Source organism: Cupressus sempervirens, chromosome 6, assembly GCF_028749045.1.
Source record: "Cupressus sempervirens isolate cs-2001-9-10 chromosome 6, ASM2874904v1, whole genome shotgun sequence".
Lineage (NCBI taxonomy): Eukaryota > Viridiplantae > Streptophyta > Pinopsida > Cupressales > Cupressaceae > Cupressus > Cupressus sempervirens.
In genome coordinates this window covers 433,245,174-433,260,868 of record NC_143123.1, presented here as the reverse complement: position 1 = coordinate 433,260,868, position 15,695 = coordinate 433,245,174, and the positions used below count along the sequence as shown (strand labels likewise).

The window sequence follows — 15,695 nt, the reverse complement described above, 5'->3', positions numbered from 1 at the left end:
TACTGCCCGACGGGGAAGCCTCCTATGTAAGAAACACCTGTGGAGATCCTCTTGTCTTCATGTTAAAGGGGCACTCTTTTGTCGAATGGCCCATGATCTGACAAATGTCACAGAATTGGTTCTTTGGACACAATCCTTTAGTATGACCGTCAGTCTTACACTCCGTGCACCACAGTTCACTGCCTTTTGGCTCCTTGTGCATGTTTTTAAACTCCTCCATCATGCGAACCATATCCTTCTGTAGGGCACGAACCTTCTTGCTGCTACCTTCATCGTCGTTGCTATCATCTCCAGCAGGCTCGTCGTCATCAGAATCAGAGGAGCTAGTTTTCTTTTTCTTTGTCTTCTGTTCACTTTCAAGGTCCAGTGCTCTCTTATACACGTCCGCATATGATGACGGTGGCACAATTTTCATTTTCCTCCACAACTTCGAGCGTAGGCCGTCCACGAACCATCTTTTCTGCAATCCGTCCACCGGCTTGCTTTCCATTTTGTTTATTAAGTCTTTTAATCTCCTGACGTAGACGTGGACAGTTTCGTGCTTCCCCTGTTTGGTATTGAAAATCTCTGCTACGATTTCATTATCATCCCGCAAGAGTTTAAATTCCGCCAAGAACTCCTTTTTAATGTTATCCCAACTATTTAGCTTTTGTGGATCCGTATCCGAAAACCAATCAATTGCCACACCCCATAGGGTTGCCGAAAATTGCCTGACCCATTCGTTGGCATCTGTGATTCCATTTGCCCGCTAGATCGTCTCACATGTCTTACAATGTCGGATGGGGTCGGCTATACCATCGCCCTCAAACTTCGGCAGCTTTTCTTTGGGTCCTGCCATCACAAATGAATTTGGTAGAGAGGTGTTACTAGGTCCTGCAACATTGGGGCTGTTTACTCCAACACCGGAGGTCTGCACTCTCGCACCGGTGGTCTGCACTCCCACACCAGAGGTCTACATTCCCACACCGGCGGTCTGAACTCCCAAACCGGAGGTCTGAACTCTCACACCGGCACTATGCACTCCCGCACCGGCGGTCTGCACTCCCACACCGGCGATCTGAACTCCCACACAGGAGGTCTGAACTCCCACATCGGCGGTCTGAACTCCCACACCGGAGGTCTCAACAGCTGCAAACCTTGGTGAAGAAGAAGGATCTTCTGAAGTTGTCTCCCACGGAAGTGTATCCCGGACGAAGAGGTCACTCCATGCTCGTGCTCCCTCGGCACTCCGAGCCGTGCGAGTCGATGCTCTTCCATTTGAATTCTCTTCCCTCGGCGAACACAAATTCAAGAACGCCTCCTATGCTTCTTCCACCAACTCCACCCGCTGTCGAGTCTCCTCCAGCAATTCCTCCGCACTTCGGTTTTCGTCGGCAATCTTCTGGAATCTCCTCCGATGCTCTGCCTGCTGTGCCAGAATTAAATTAGCTTGAGCTGCACGAATGTCATCTTTATCTTTCACCGTGTTCTTATTTCTATTCAACAGATTCGGCATTTAATTTCCATCCGCCTGCCTGCGTACCAGGTCCATTGGGCAACGGCGCCAAATGTTTACCGTACTGGTAAAGAAATCAACACATACAATGGAACAGAATAGCAGAATTATATTCGCATATGGAAGACATACATTATGCTCCATACAATGAATGATAGTAGATGATTCCTGATTTACAATGATCCCAGACGGGATATAAATACTATCCGCCGAACCTTCCTGGAGGAGTCCGTCGGCCACAAACATTATGTCCGCTATAAACTATTTACCCGTCGGCTACAAAATACAAAACACCGACAACAATCATTCCGTCGGCTACAAAAACACTGCCGAGACCATCCAATCGACTGACAAAAAAAGCCTCAAAATTTATGTCGAAATGTTTTTCAATACGTTTCTGACTTGTTTAATAACTTCTGGAAGCTGAAACGTTTACAAGTACCTAGATCAGATCCTTCTAATGTAAAATAGAACAACATTTTGCACATTACACAACTCAATCTCCAACTTATATAAATCAATCAAGTAAATGACTCTTCTCAATGGAATCAAAGCCAAGTTGTTTTATGCTGTCTACCTAATTGCAGGAAAACGGAATAGTTGATGATATAGTAAATACTAAAAACATTGACAAAGAACTACGGATTGTTCAAAACTGTGGCCCTCTCAGTTGTTGCCCTTGAACACAAGCCACGCCACAAATCCCTTTTTAAATTCACAGTAATGTCTTTGAACACAGGTATACTTGATTGGCATACAGATCTTCACAGTGACACTTACTTGGTTGGCTATACTTGCATTGGCAATTATGGTTGGTGATACTTGTTTACTTGGTTGGCATATACTTGCCATGCTTTGTTTTGATATATGCATACTTGAGTGATATTCATGGTTCATACTAAATGCTGTTACACTTTGATTACAGTTCATTGTGACAGGTAATTGATGAAATGGTTGATGCATATACATACATTTGACAGTGATACATATGAAATTGACCGTGATACACAGTGATTAGTGCTGATATTCAGGTATACAGGACAGGTTTTCAGTTTGGATAGTCTCGGAATGATGAGATGCACTTTTTGACAGTAAGCAGATTTACAGGATGAATACTAGTGATCTATTACATTCTTGTTGTTTAAACTTTACAAAGTTGAACTTGATATACATTCTCATTTGTTGATATGTTATACACTAGACATTAATGTCTTATGTATTTCATTTTTTCATAAGGAATTAATCACCTATCAACAATTTCGTTGACAAGTTATTAATGTCTTATTGTAAACAAAATGTATAAGCTGTTAATGGTCTACTGCTTACGAGATTGTATATACCAGGTTGTAAGGTGTCAATAACTTGTGTTACACAAAGGATGAATTTGTCTGCGACATGTACAAAAGACACTGTTATAACATTGTAGTGGCTATGGCTACGTGTGACAGTATGTTTGGCATTGGATATCATATTGTAGTTAAAGGCATTTGATGTAACTGTTAAAAACATCGGCATGGTACTTGTTACAGGGTAAAGTCATATTTTTGACTTTGGCAGTGACAAAGGTTTGGTATACGATACCATGGTATAGCGAGTTGTAATGACAAAGGCTTTTGACCTAAGCATGAATCCAAAATACTCATTATGAGTATCAGCAAACAACGAGATCTACACTTGAATTGATGACACTTTGAAAATGCAGTGGTTGGCATCATTGTTTGGGTGATTGTTTTGAATGACATAGATAGTGTCATTATCATTTCCAGATCGAATAACGATAACATTACTGGTCAAAGACATTATAGTCGAAGGTCTTGACTTAGGGCACAGAAAATTGTAAACCATTTTTATTTTGTTTATGGTTTTTCAAACCCTACCCATGGGATGCTAGGACACGGACATTAGATACTTGCAGTAATGAGATTGGAGGCAATCGAGTATGACAGCAGCCATTGGACTGTGGAGCTGAAGGTGGAAGCTGTTGTGACGGCAGCATGGTGGTTATGCCACTGTTTTGGTTTCAAGCTTGGAAAGTGGAAACATATTCACCATGGTCAATATATCAGTTTGCTGGTAAATTTGCTCATTAAAAAGAAAAGGTCATTTTTCTAGTGATCAGTAGTTAAATATACTAATCGTTATCGAGTGTTAGTAAAACATTCTTAATGGAGCATGAGGATAGCTACATAGGATTGTTTGGTATTCTCTGTTATGATGGTTTTCAGTTTTCAGTTTTCTAAAACTCAGTCGGAAACCATGTTTTTTGAAAAAGATTTATAAAGGGTTACATATTATGTTAAAAAGATTTATTCTATGTAAGAAAAGAATAGCTTGGGTTTTTTAAGAAAATATTTGTTAAGGGTTTCACTGTATATTCTTAACAGTGACATTTACGGATTATATTGCATTGATCTCTGTATACTGTGATTTTATACTCGGTCTGGTCACATTGATTAAAAAAGAGCATTGTAAAGTGCTGCATATATACTATTGCTCCTAAATCTCAAGCATAATAAGATTTTCAAGAAATGTTTCAAATTAAACAGAGATGATACCCTGTTATTTTATAATCTAAACTACATTGTGTTTTTGCCAGTGAGGCATATTTATCTCCCAGTGAGAAAATATAAGCCAGTGAGGCTCTGTAAACAGTACATTGTTTAAATATGCCAGTGACGCAACTTTCAAGTGGCTTTTCATCCCTATGAGGGTTTTCCACTCATGAAAAATGTCGTGTTACAACTCTTGTATGAGCTCTGTTGATCTTTCTGAATTGGTTTATCTACATGATTTCACTTGATCATATATGTGTTATTGTTTATGGTTTAGTCTATTATGATGGCATCCTAATTACTGGATTTGCGCATCCAAGCCCCAAAGCAGATCCGGATCCATACTGAGTCCGGATTTGTGCAGGGCCCGCAAATCCGGACGTACCCACAGGATCAAACCCAGACCCAGCATGAATCCATGAGGATCCCCAAGGACTCACAGGCCAAACTTGGAATAAGTACACACGAATCCATATATATAATGCATGTGTGTGTGTGTGTACACTTACAAATCCTTGCAACTCGTAATAGGGAAAAAAATTCATGAATCCACGAGTTGAATTCTTGAACCCTAATGTGACCCTGCACCCAAATCGGCAACTAAGGATGGCATCATTGGTTAGAAATTTGAAAAAGAGTCTTTGGACTTGAATTATAGAACACTTATTCACCCCACCCTCTCAGTGTTCTCCATTCTCCCAACACAAACACCTGATAATCCACAACAAATATGAAAACAGATGAAACAAAATATGGATATTAGAATCAAAACTACAGTAATAAGTTTTTCAAGAAGCTATTTAATTTTCAATTAAGCTCTAATACTCCTTCATTTTGGTTTAAAAAACTAAATATATATACAAAGAATAATGCAAAGACATCATATAGCAAATCAATTACCTACAAAAACTATGGTGTCGACCAGGGTCTACAAGAACCCAACAGAGAACTGTCTGATTGTCAGTACTGCTTAGATTTTCACCATTTTCATCAATTCTCATAATGGGCACGCCTTCCTTCTCCAAAACTTCCTCCAGGAACCAACCATACTTTTCATTGCCAACTTGACCAAGTGTTACACAATTCAAACCAATCCTTGCCGCTGCAATAGCAAAATTGCAGTTACCACCTGCTTCCCAGTAGCTCTGCAGACATTAGTATTACCCTTAATTAAAGATATTTCTTAAGAAATACAGAAAATTGACCAAGCAATCATTATAAAATATTTGTTTTTAGTTCCAAGCTAAATTGTATTTGCAAACTACTTGAAAGCAGAGAATTGGTTAACTACAGTAGTGCACAAAGATTATCCTAAAATGAGTTTGAGAAATTCACTCTTTCTGAATCTGCATGCAGATATATTCTCACCAGCTATGTAAACAATTAGTTAGGAAGCTGTTACAGAATAGGATTCGCAGCAAAGAATGAAATAATTAGCTGACAAGATATAAGTAGCTAGACAGACAGAGATATATACACACATATAATGTTAGCGTTTAGATAAATACATATTGCACACACATATTTACTGGAAGCTGAAAAGTTGTAAATTTGATCCACAAACTTGGTTTGGTTATTCAGATCAAAAAGGTCCACAGTCAAGCATGACTACAGTAAGCTGCTGCAGGTGTCTAGAAGGTTCCTGCAAAAGAGACCTAGTTGTTGTGCAACATCTTAGTTGCTATACAAGATATTGTCTTGGCTGCCCAATGGCCTCTGCTGTAGAAACTGTATTTTTTGCTGAAGGAACAGACAATGAAAATTTGTTATAAATTAGGGTCTCTTGGATCTTAGTGGTTATCTAGAACATCCTATGATGCATATGAAGTTTGTTGTCTTTATTTATACTTGTTGCAGGTCACTTCAATGCATTAAACAACACCTGGGAGGTTATGAAAGTAGAAGAATGCAAAGGGATAGATGTGCCTGTTATTGGAAAAGTCAATTCACCTTGTATTTAACTTTATTTTGTTTTTGGCAGATTGTTCTGTTTTGTTAGTGTTAATTAGTCAGACTGTGATGTTTCACTTCGCTTCTCTAGTGAGCCATTATAGTGTCTGTACAAGCCATTTAATAACCACACATGTTGTCTGGGAAAGCTAGGAAGCAATGGTATAACAGTGGTTATGTTACATGGGCAGTTGCTGTTACCTGTGGCAACCATGACCTTCCAAACCAAAACAATTATATGGATGACCAAGAATGCCATTCAATGGAGGGATTCCCATTGTTGAGCAGGACCGTCAGGGAATTTAACACTGAGAGAAGCGCAGCACTTGAGATGGTTGGGTCAAGAGAGGATATTCAGAGAGACAGGAGAATTTAAAAGTTCAGCTGACATGACAGAGGTAGATGATTTGCATTAACTTTTATTTAATCATGCTGATTATAGTAATGGGATGCTACCTGGATACCCTTTATGTGATTGGGTTCTCTATAGAGGACTTGTGGTCATGTTTGTTGGTACTCTACTTATTCACTTATCGTCCATTATCTAGAATGTTAATGCTGGTATAAGTTAACTAACTGTTAGACAACATTACATAATAGTAGACGAGCTAGCTTAGTTATCCATTACTGATACAACACTAGGGTTATCAATCCAGTGAGTTATTGATTAACTATATAGTTCAAAACACAGGAAAAATGGTGATTACATATGTATAATATGGGCCATAGCAAAGGAGGATTATGCCTCCATCCCAATTTATCAAATAATTAATATAAGAAAGCTCTGCAAAGAAAATTTTGTAGCGCTTGCTTACTTCCTAATCACTCTAGGAGAAAATTCGTTTTAATTTAACTACTAATATCCTATAGTTGACAATAACAACCAATGGAACTAACGAAAGTAAACAGTTCACAAGGTAAAAATCAATGGGAATGAATACTACATATCAACAAGATGGATATAAGATGGAATAGAACAAAATACGCAAAAGCAGGAAAGTTACTAAAGAAACAAAATCAGAAAGGCTAGGCATCTCAAAGCTACCAACGACATGGAAAACAAAAACATGTTTTAAGTCTGACTGCATTTGAAGACAACTCTGAGTCATTTATGAAGACTCGGGTGTCCCAATATCAGACTTTGGCCAAGTCCACGGCAAAAACTCAGGAGTCCAAGGGATAGACTCAGCTCACAAGTCCATGGCAAGAAGAGTCGGCTCACTCACGGACTCGTGAGTCCGCAGCCACAAAGTTTGTAAACTATGCTATCGGGTAATTCTTTCAAGGTGACTTCTTGACCATTGTTTTGGAAGCAAATTTATAGATTTGGGAGATCAAAGATGAAGCATCCCAATCAATGGATCCAAGGGGTTCCCAATATCACATTGGCATTACCAAATTCATACCATTACAATCTTGGAACAGAGATAAAGCTAGGCAATATATTAGATCACTTAATACAGTCATAAGGAACTAGCACATCAGTTATGGTACTCATAATGAACTAGTATAAGTACAGAGGATCTCCTTGAGTTTATTTCACAATTGGGACATATTATTATATGTAATTTTGCAAGATAGACTTATGCTGCTGTTATACATTTTAAAGTTTGAAACTATGAGTATGCATGATGAAATTTCAAATATTGAGCATTTCAAGATCAATGACATGTTTAATGTTTCAATTATGGCTCTCGTGTTCTCTAAATGCATTAATTTGCTTTTTCTTTTTTGTAAAACTATGGTTTTTTTTTTTTAATTTTGTTGAGTCCTAAACTGAGCTTATGCCGAGTTCGAGTCCAAGTTTGCAGCAAGTCTGAGTTTTCCAACTATGCCTAATGGATCCCCAAAGATAGTATCCTCCAAAAGAATGGAGAGGATTTTTAGGCATGGGCAACGGGAGTGGGCTGCACAATGTATGATCCTTGACAAAACTTCCAACCAAGGCAAAGCAATACACATTGATGTCCAACCCATCTTGAACAAACATAAGAAAGTATTTGATGATATTTCTCCAAGAGTACACCCAAAAAGAGGGTTTAAGCATACAATAGAATTTCAAGGGGCTAAGCCATTACTCACTAACCCATATCGACACCGCCAAAAAAATTCAAAGAAGAGATTGAGAAAACAATTGAGGAACTACAAGAAATGGGTCACTGACAACCTAGTTCTAGTCCCTTGGCATAATCCATAGTTCTAGCAACAACAAAAAAAAATTGTACGATGTGGAAGTATATAAACAACAAATCATTGAAAAGGACAACCATAAAGAGCCAATTACCAAATCCCAAGAATTGATTAACTGATAGACGAACTCCATGGATCTAGATACTTCTCCAAAATTGACTTACAATTCAGGTATCAGCTCGTAGATCCCTCTTGTTCTCTCTTTTGTCATGCACTTATTTCCCTTGATTTTTCCTTTCCTAGGGGCATGTCATAGTGGAAACATCTCTAATGGATGAATGTGTGTTCCGTTGAAGCCATTACTCCCATTAAGGCATTTGTAATAGCTTTAAAATATGGGCATACACTACACTCACATTTATCACACACATTATTTTTAATAACGCCTTTACACATTGGATCCCTTATGGACATGCAATCCTTAAGGACTGAACCCTTTTTTATTATGTTGATACCTTAAGGATACACAATCCTTAAGGATAGATCACTCTTTGTCGGATCCCTTTTTGGATAGATAATCCTTAAGGACAAGTCCTAAATGGATTGACTAGCACATGACACAATTCCTACTAGACTTTGAGTGTCATCTTTTGTGATACATTTTCCTTGTGCAATTCATAGTAAAACAAACAATCATACTTGGACTAAGTTCTCTCTCTCTCTTTGGGGACTTTAGTTACTTGGGGGCTTGACGTCCCTTTGGCTTTGAGAAGACCATCTTATGCATTGGATCTACTTTACCATGACCATGAGTTTGTCTCATACCCCCACTAAAGTGGGGGCTAAAATTCTAGTCCTAAGAAGTTATCACCCACTAATTTGGTAGCTCTATGACAAATCCGGCCCCAATTTACTGCTCTTCTTTATCTTGGATGTATTTGCGCTTGATTTTTCCTCTTATCTATTTGCTTTTCCTCTAAATTTCAAATACTTTTCAAATAATCCAAATCCTTACTCATGTAACTCTTGGAAGGTATTAATGTTCATATTATTAGAAATAGAGATGTGTTTGGCACTAGGATGTATTGTTTGTGTTTAATGGATGACAAGTTTTGTCATTGGTGACAACATATGTTTATGTGATCATTGGCATATGACAGATTAAGCTATGCGAGCTTAGAATTGTGTAGAAGAATGAGCCTAGATATCATGCCTATGCTCGTTGGATCTTATGTTGAGTTCTGGAAGTTACAGTATGTTTGGTGAAGACTATAGCAGACCAATGTTCTCTTCTAGTGATGATTAATTGGCAAGAAGGCCATACCTCACATTTTTGTACTCCTATAAAGAGTAAGCACATTTTGTACTCTTGTAAGGAGTAAGCACACTTGCATAGATGAAACCATCAATGCTTATTTATGATAAGATGTAACTTTTGTTTTGACTTAAATTTTTCTTTGAAATATTGTGGTGAGGAGATGTGCATGAGAGCCTAGGTCACATGAATGGGAAAAGTGGATTCCCAAATCTTTATAGGTGATTGGCAAGCATGCCTAGATGATCTACCTACCTAACGAGAACCCTATGTTAGATGGCACATATGACTAGCCTATTTCAGATGCTTATGATTTGTTAGTTTAAAAGTTGATGTTTTTCAATATGGAACTTGAGTAATGTTAAGGGAGTGGATATGAAAAACTTACAAATATTTTTACTTGCATCGCAAATTATAACACAATCAAACTAAATTAGTATGCACATAGGTGCATAGATTGGAAATGCAATGTATGGAATAAACAAGATATATTATATAAGTTGATGCTATGAAGCATTTATGGACCCTCATGGGAAGATGGAATTTGTGGAAATACATCTCTATGAACCCTTTTATGATATAAGACATTTCGTGAAACCTATTTTATCAAAGCATATTATTATGAACTTGAATGTGGATAAACAAGGGGAGCCAACCACCCTATGGTTAGGATTTCTATAGGTAGAATCCCAAACAAATATACGTTTTGTGGATAGATTGGACCCAAGGTCTGAGCCGCTATTGGAACATTTTGCGGATAGATCATGCAAGCGTGTGGGCCACACTTCCATCTCAAGATTTGCATGTGGACGTGTAGTCGACTGGCTTAGGAGACTGGGATACAAATAGTGTGGTACCATGTTTATTATGACCTATGTGGTCTTGATTGGGTGTATTATGATCCTTCATAGTATATTATGGTTATATTTTTGGATGCATTGCAAGAGGTTAGATAATACACATGCTGTATTGATTCCATATGAATTATCATGATGTATTGGGATGCTTATGTTTACAGTGAGCACACTTGTATTATATTGATAAAATGTGAATGCTTAAGCATATCAAGATAAAAGACTTGTAAGACTTATATTGTATTAGAGATGAATATATTTCTATCATGAATTGATTTTTTTTTAAATCTATTGAAATATTACTGTGATAAGATGGGCATGAAGGCCCAAGTTACATGAATGGAAGCATGGATCCACTAACCATTTAAGGTGATTTGTGGGCCTACAAGGATGGTCTACTCATCTAATGAGTACCACATACTAGATGGTATGTATGAGTAATTTAGTTACTTGTGATCAAGTTTTTATCTAAAGCATGATAGTTAAGGAATTGTGAATTTTTGAATGATTATCTTAATTTTGAATATTGAACATTGAAAATTCTCTTACATCAGCTATTGGTAAGAGAAATTAACTAAGAATATTGTATGTGTCTACATGAGTGAAACAAGAACATGAAATAGAATATCCTAAAACATGATCAATTTAAGGTGATGCTATAGTATGATGACGGGAACACAAATATGGTAAAGTGAACACATGTGTATGTTTTCGCTTTTGATTTTACAGTATTGCGTAAGCATTTTTTTTCTCTCTGAAAGCATTGAGACAAGGGGACGATGGGCTTTTATTTGATCTTAGCTCAGATTGTGATTAGAATGAGATGATTTCATGATGATATAATTAAAATAATATATATATATATACCTTGTATTTTGAATTTTTTTGTGTTTAAAATTGTAAAGTTCATCAAGGACGATAAAACACAAGGGGGAGGGTATGTTACATCCCAATTTTTGGCTTAATTATAAACATTCCTTTATAACCGTTGAAGCTTCATTTGAAGTTGAGTGATTGGTTAAATTACTTATTCATTATGGTTTCATGTGAAAATGAAGTGTTGGTTATTTGTTATGATTTCATGGGAAAATGGAATATTAGTCAATCGTTATAACAATATATGAATGGGAAATGGATGGCTAATATGATCCTATGCTATGAATATTTCGACTTTGTAAAATTATGAGCAATATGTCGTTACAATGATTAATTTTCACTTGCAGACACGTGACGAAGGGGGGCAAACATTGCCAGAGAAGGAATTGGACACGAGGGCACCACCTATCATTGGGCAAATAGGTATAAGTCCTAAACTACCACAGCTAAGGGTAAAAGGCTAGATAAGCAAGAGTTTACTTTATTACGGAAATAATTGATAAAATACTTGATTGTTATTAATAGAGACCAAGAGGTCTATATATACAAAAGAATGAAACAATGTTTCCTTAGGAAACGATCGTAAAGAATAGAAATTTTTATTCTAGCTAAAAGAAAACTAACAGCTATCTACAGACTAACTAAATATTAGAAACATTCTAATATTTACAATAGATTACAAATAGATAATCATTAACTAATAATAGAAGCTTATCTATTATCGTAATACCCTCCTGTAATGGTTAATCTATCCACAACACCAAGTTGTTATCTAAATTTGACAAACTTATCAGGCCCAAGAGGCTTGGTGAGAATGTATATAGTCTGATCCATGGTAGGAACATACTACAGGTTTATTGTCCCGTCTTCAACCAGCTGTCATATGTAGTGATAGTGAACATCCATATACTTGGTTCATTCATGGAAGACTGGATTTCGTGCTAACTTGATAAAACCTTCGTTATCAACAAATAAAGTGATCGGTCCTACTAGTAACATCTGCATATCCCCAAGCATCCAACGAAGCCAAATAGCTTCATAACCTGCCTTAATTGTTCCTCTGTATTCAGCCTCGGTGGAGGCGAGAGGAACTGTTTGGTGCTTCTTACTGGTCCATGAGACAACGCCGGATCCCAAACTGAAAACATATCCAGAAGTTGTTTTTTTATCATCAACAAAGCCTACCCAATCTGAATCTGTGAACCCACTGAGTCTAGGATTAGAACTTTGAGAGTAAAGAGGTCCATAATCTGAATAACAAAGCACACGCTTTGCTGCCATCCAATGATCAGCCTTGGGAGTTGTCATAAAGTGTGAGATGTAGCTGACTGCGAAGCTGATATCAAGCCTAGAAGCAAAGAGGTAGATGAGGTTCACTACTAGTTGCCTATATGTATTATCATCAACGGGAGGAGAATAAAACTTTGCAGATAACTTGAGACCATTCTCCATAGGTGTAGATGCAGGCTTGTAATGCTTCATACGAACTTTATCTAACAAAGCCCTGGCATATTTGGACTAAGAGATGAATATACCAGAAGACTGTTGCCAAACCTCAACACTTAGGCAATAATGCATGATTCCTTGAATCAAAGATGTTGTGCTCCTAGTGATGATCAAATCATCCACATTAATAACCAGAAGGATGATGTCAATGTTAGTAGTCTTGATGTACAAATATGAGTTTGAAGAGCTCTGGAAGCCTTAATCACTGAGGTACTTATCAATTTTCATTTACCATGCCTGAGGGACCTACTTCAGTCCATAGAAAGCTTTCACTAATCTGAGAACCTGATGTTTCTTACTTACAACCTTGAAACCAAGAGGTTGTGTCATGTAGACCTCTTCGTGGAGATCACCATTCAGTAAAGCACTCTTGATGTTCATCTGATTGACCTTCCAGCCAAATTGTGTTGTCGTGGCTAGGACTAATCTGATTGTGCTCATCTTTGCAGTAGGAGCAAAGGTCTCCTCATAATCAATGCCCTAACGCTGAGAAACGCCCTTTGGAACTAAATGAGCTTTGCACTTATCCAAAGTACCATCAGATTTGTATTTGAATTTGCAAACCCATTTGCAGCCAATGGGTTTCTTCACTTGTGGAAGATCGAAAAGGACCTAGGTGTTATTCTTCAGTAGGCTCTAGTGTTCAGATGTCATGGCTTGTTCCCACTCTGGAATTCCTTTAGCCTCAGAATATGAAATGTTGGCCATGAGAGAAAAGTTAACAGTCTCTGTAGGTTTTCTCTTTTTTCGAACAGTTCTCCCATCAATGAGCTCATCATCACGAAGATTAGCCAGTGTCTTAGCCCATCACTTAGGCCAGAGAGGAGAATGACCAACATTAGCATCAAGAGATGCTCTACGACCAAGTTCCTCATTAGAAGAATCTGAATCAAACTCAAGTAAAGCATCTACAAATCGAGGTGATCTTGCAGGAGAAGTTGGAACTGTCTCTACAGGGATCACTGGTATAACTGGAGCTGCAAGAGCTACTAGAGCCCTCCCATCAGGAGGACCTAATGGAAGCTTAACTCCCAAATCATGAGCCTTCATAGGCTAGTTTGTTGGATCAAGAATAGGAGAAATAAGCATGAATGGTCCTCATTGCTCATCAAAAACTACATCACGACTATATAAAGGACGAGATGTCTTAGTGTCAATCAAGCGGTAGGCTTTGTGAAGACTATTATATCCAGCAAGCATGAGTTTCTGACTCTTCGCATCCAACTTGGTGCATGATGCATCAGGGATTCAAACAAAAGCAAGGGAGCCAAAAACCTTCAAGTGACTAATTTTGGGCTTGCGACCTGACCAGGCCTCCGGAGTCTTACCTTTGACAACCACTGTGGGTGACTGGTTTAAAAGATAAACAGCTTCTGCCTAGAACTTCTTCCGAACATGTTTGTGTTCGAACATAGATCGAGTCATCTCGGTGATTGTTATGTTCCAACGTTCAACTACATTGTTCTGTTGTTGTGTGTGGGGTGTGGTTAACTGGCGTTTGATGTCATGAGTATCCAAGAAGCTAGAGAATTCATTAGAACAAAATTCCCCCCATTGTTTGATCTAAGAGTAATAATAGATTTCCTAGACTCTTTTTCAACTAAAGGTTCAAATTTCTGAAATACAGGAAATGTATCTAATTTCTTTTTAAGAAAATGCACCCACATTTTTCTACTGAAATCATCAACAAACAATAGAAAATACCTGGACCCAAGAATAGAAGGAGTGACCATAGGGCCACAAATATCAGCATAAACAAGCTGAAGTGCCTAAGAAGTGTGCCATGAATCACCACTAGTGAAAGGTGTGCGATGTTGCTTCCCAACCTGGCATGCATCACAAACTCCAAGCTGTTGAGTCTAAATCTTTGGCAAACCAAAGACAAGCTCTTCCCGAGCAAGCTGATGGAGATAATGCACATTTAAGTACCCATATCGTTGATGCCAAAGTGTGCTAACAGAAGACCACCAAGCAGCCATAGCTACGTCCTGAGAATCACCAGAATCAGCAAGTCGAAAAAGACCATGATCCTCAAGACCCACTACAACAATCGACTAAGTTGTCCAATCAATGATTGTACATTGATGTGAACTAAAGGTGACATCCAACTGTGGAGAATGTCACAGTAGCTAACTAACTGAGAGTAGATTTAGCTCCATCCCTGGAATGTAGTACACATTGAGGAAAATGAGATTCCTCCCAGCAAACTAAATTTGAATATTGCCTTTACTAACAACAGTGTACTCTTCTCCGTCACCAAAAATAATAGAATTTGAGTAAGGCTGGTAGTCAATGAACCAGTCTCTACGATGGGTGAGATGACAAGAGGCACCTAAATCAATGTACTAGACAGACGACTTCACATGATCTGCAGGTCTTTTAGCCATGAACGTGTAAAAGGTTGATTTTGTCTGCTCAATTTGCTTTGCACTGTTTGCTTTAAGCTGCGAACCTAATTGCTTAGATTGTGCAACTAAGAGTTTCTGACATTCAACGTTCATGTGACCAAACTTGTGGCAATAGTTGTATTGAATGTTCTTCTGAGATCCTTCTAAGGCTAGAGCAAACGACTTCTACTGTAAAGACTGTTGAGACTTGCCTTTATCATTCTGAAAGGATTTAGCAAAAAAGGCTTGCACTATGAAGCTGGAGCTGGAACTGCTACCGAACTGTTGTTTCCACCAATCTTGTTGAAACAGAAGTGTGCAGAGATCAATGAACTTCAAATCAACACCAAAACATGTGATGTTAAGAGTTTCGATAAAATGCTCAAAGGACTTTGGTAAACTCCCGAGAGTGATAACCACAATGTCCTCTTCCTCCATCTTGCGACCAATGGCAAGCAACCGATCACGGATTTTCTCAATCCTATTCAAGTGAGCCTGGAGCGGTGTTCGCTCATCCATGATAATAGAAATTAGAGTGTTCTTCAAGAAGAAAACTCTACTTTTGTCAAAAGTCTCATAAAGATTTTTGAGATGTGCCAATATCTCGACAACTGTCTTGCCGGATGGAAT

At 38.0% G+C, this 15,695-nt stretch overlaps 1 protein-coding gene across 2 annotated transcripts in view; it reads right to left on the bottom strand.

Annotated features, from left to right (window-relative positions):
- Positions 1-15,695, bottom strand: part of LOC149552899 (pfkB-like carbohydrate kinase family protein) — a 133,323-nt gene that overhangs the window by 73,153 nt on the left and 44,475 nt on the right. For both annotated transcript variants that reach the window (XM_089788457.1, XM_089788458.1), the window contains exon 2: positions 4,948-5,192. In XM_089788457.1, the coding sequence (XP_089644583.1) occupies positions 4,948-5,192 (245 nt within the window). The remainder of the gene's footprint in view (positions 1-4,947; positions 5,193-15,695) is intronic.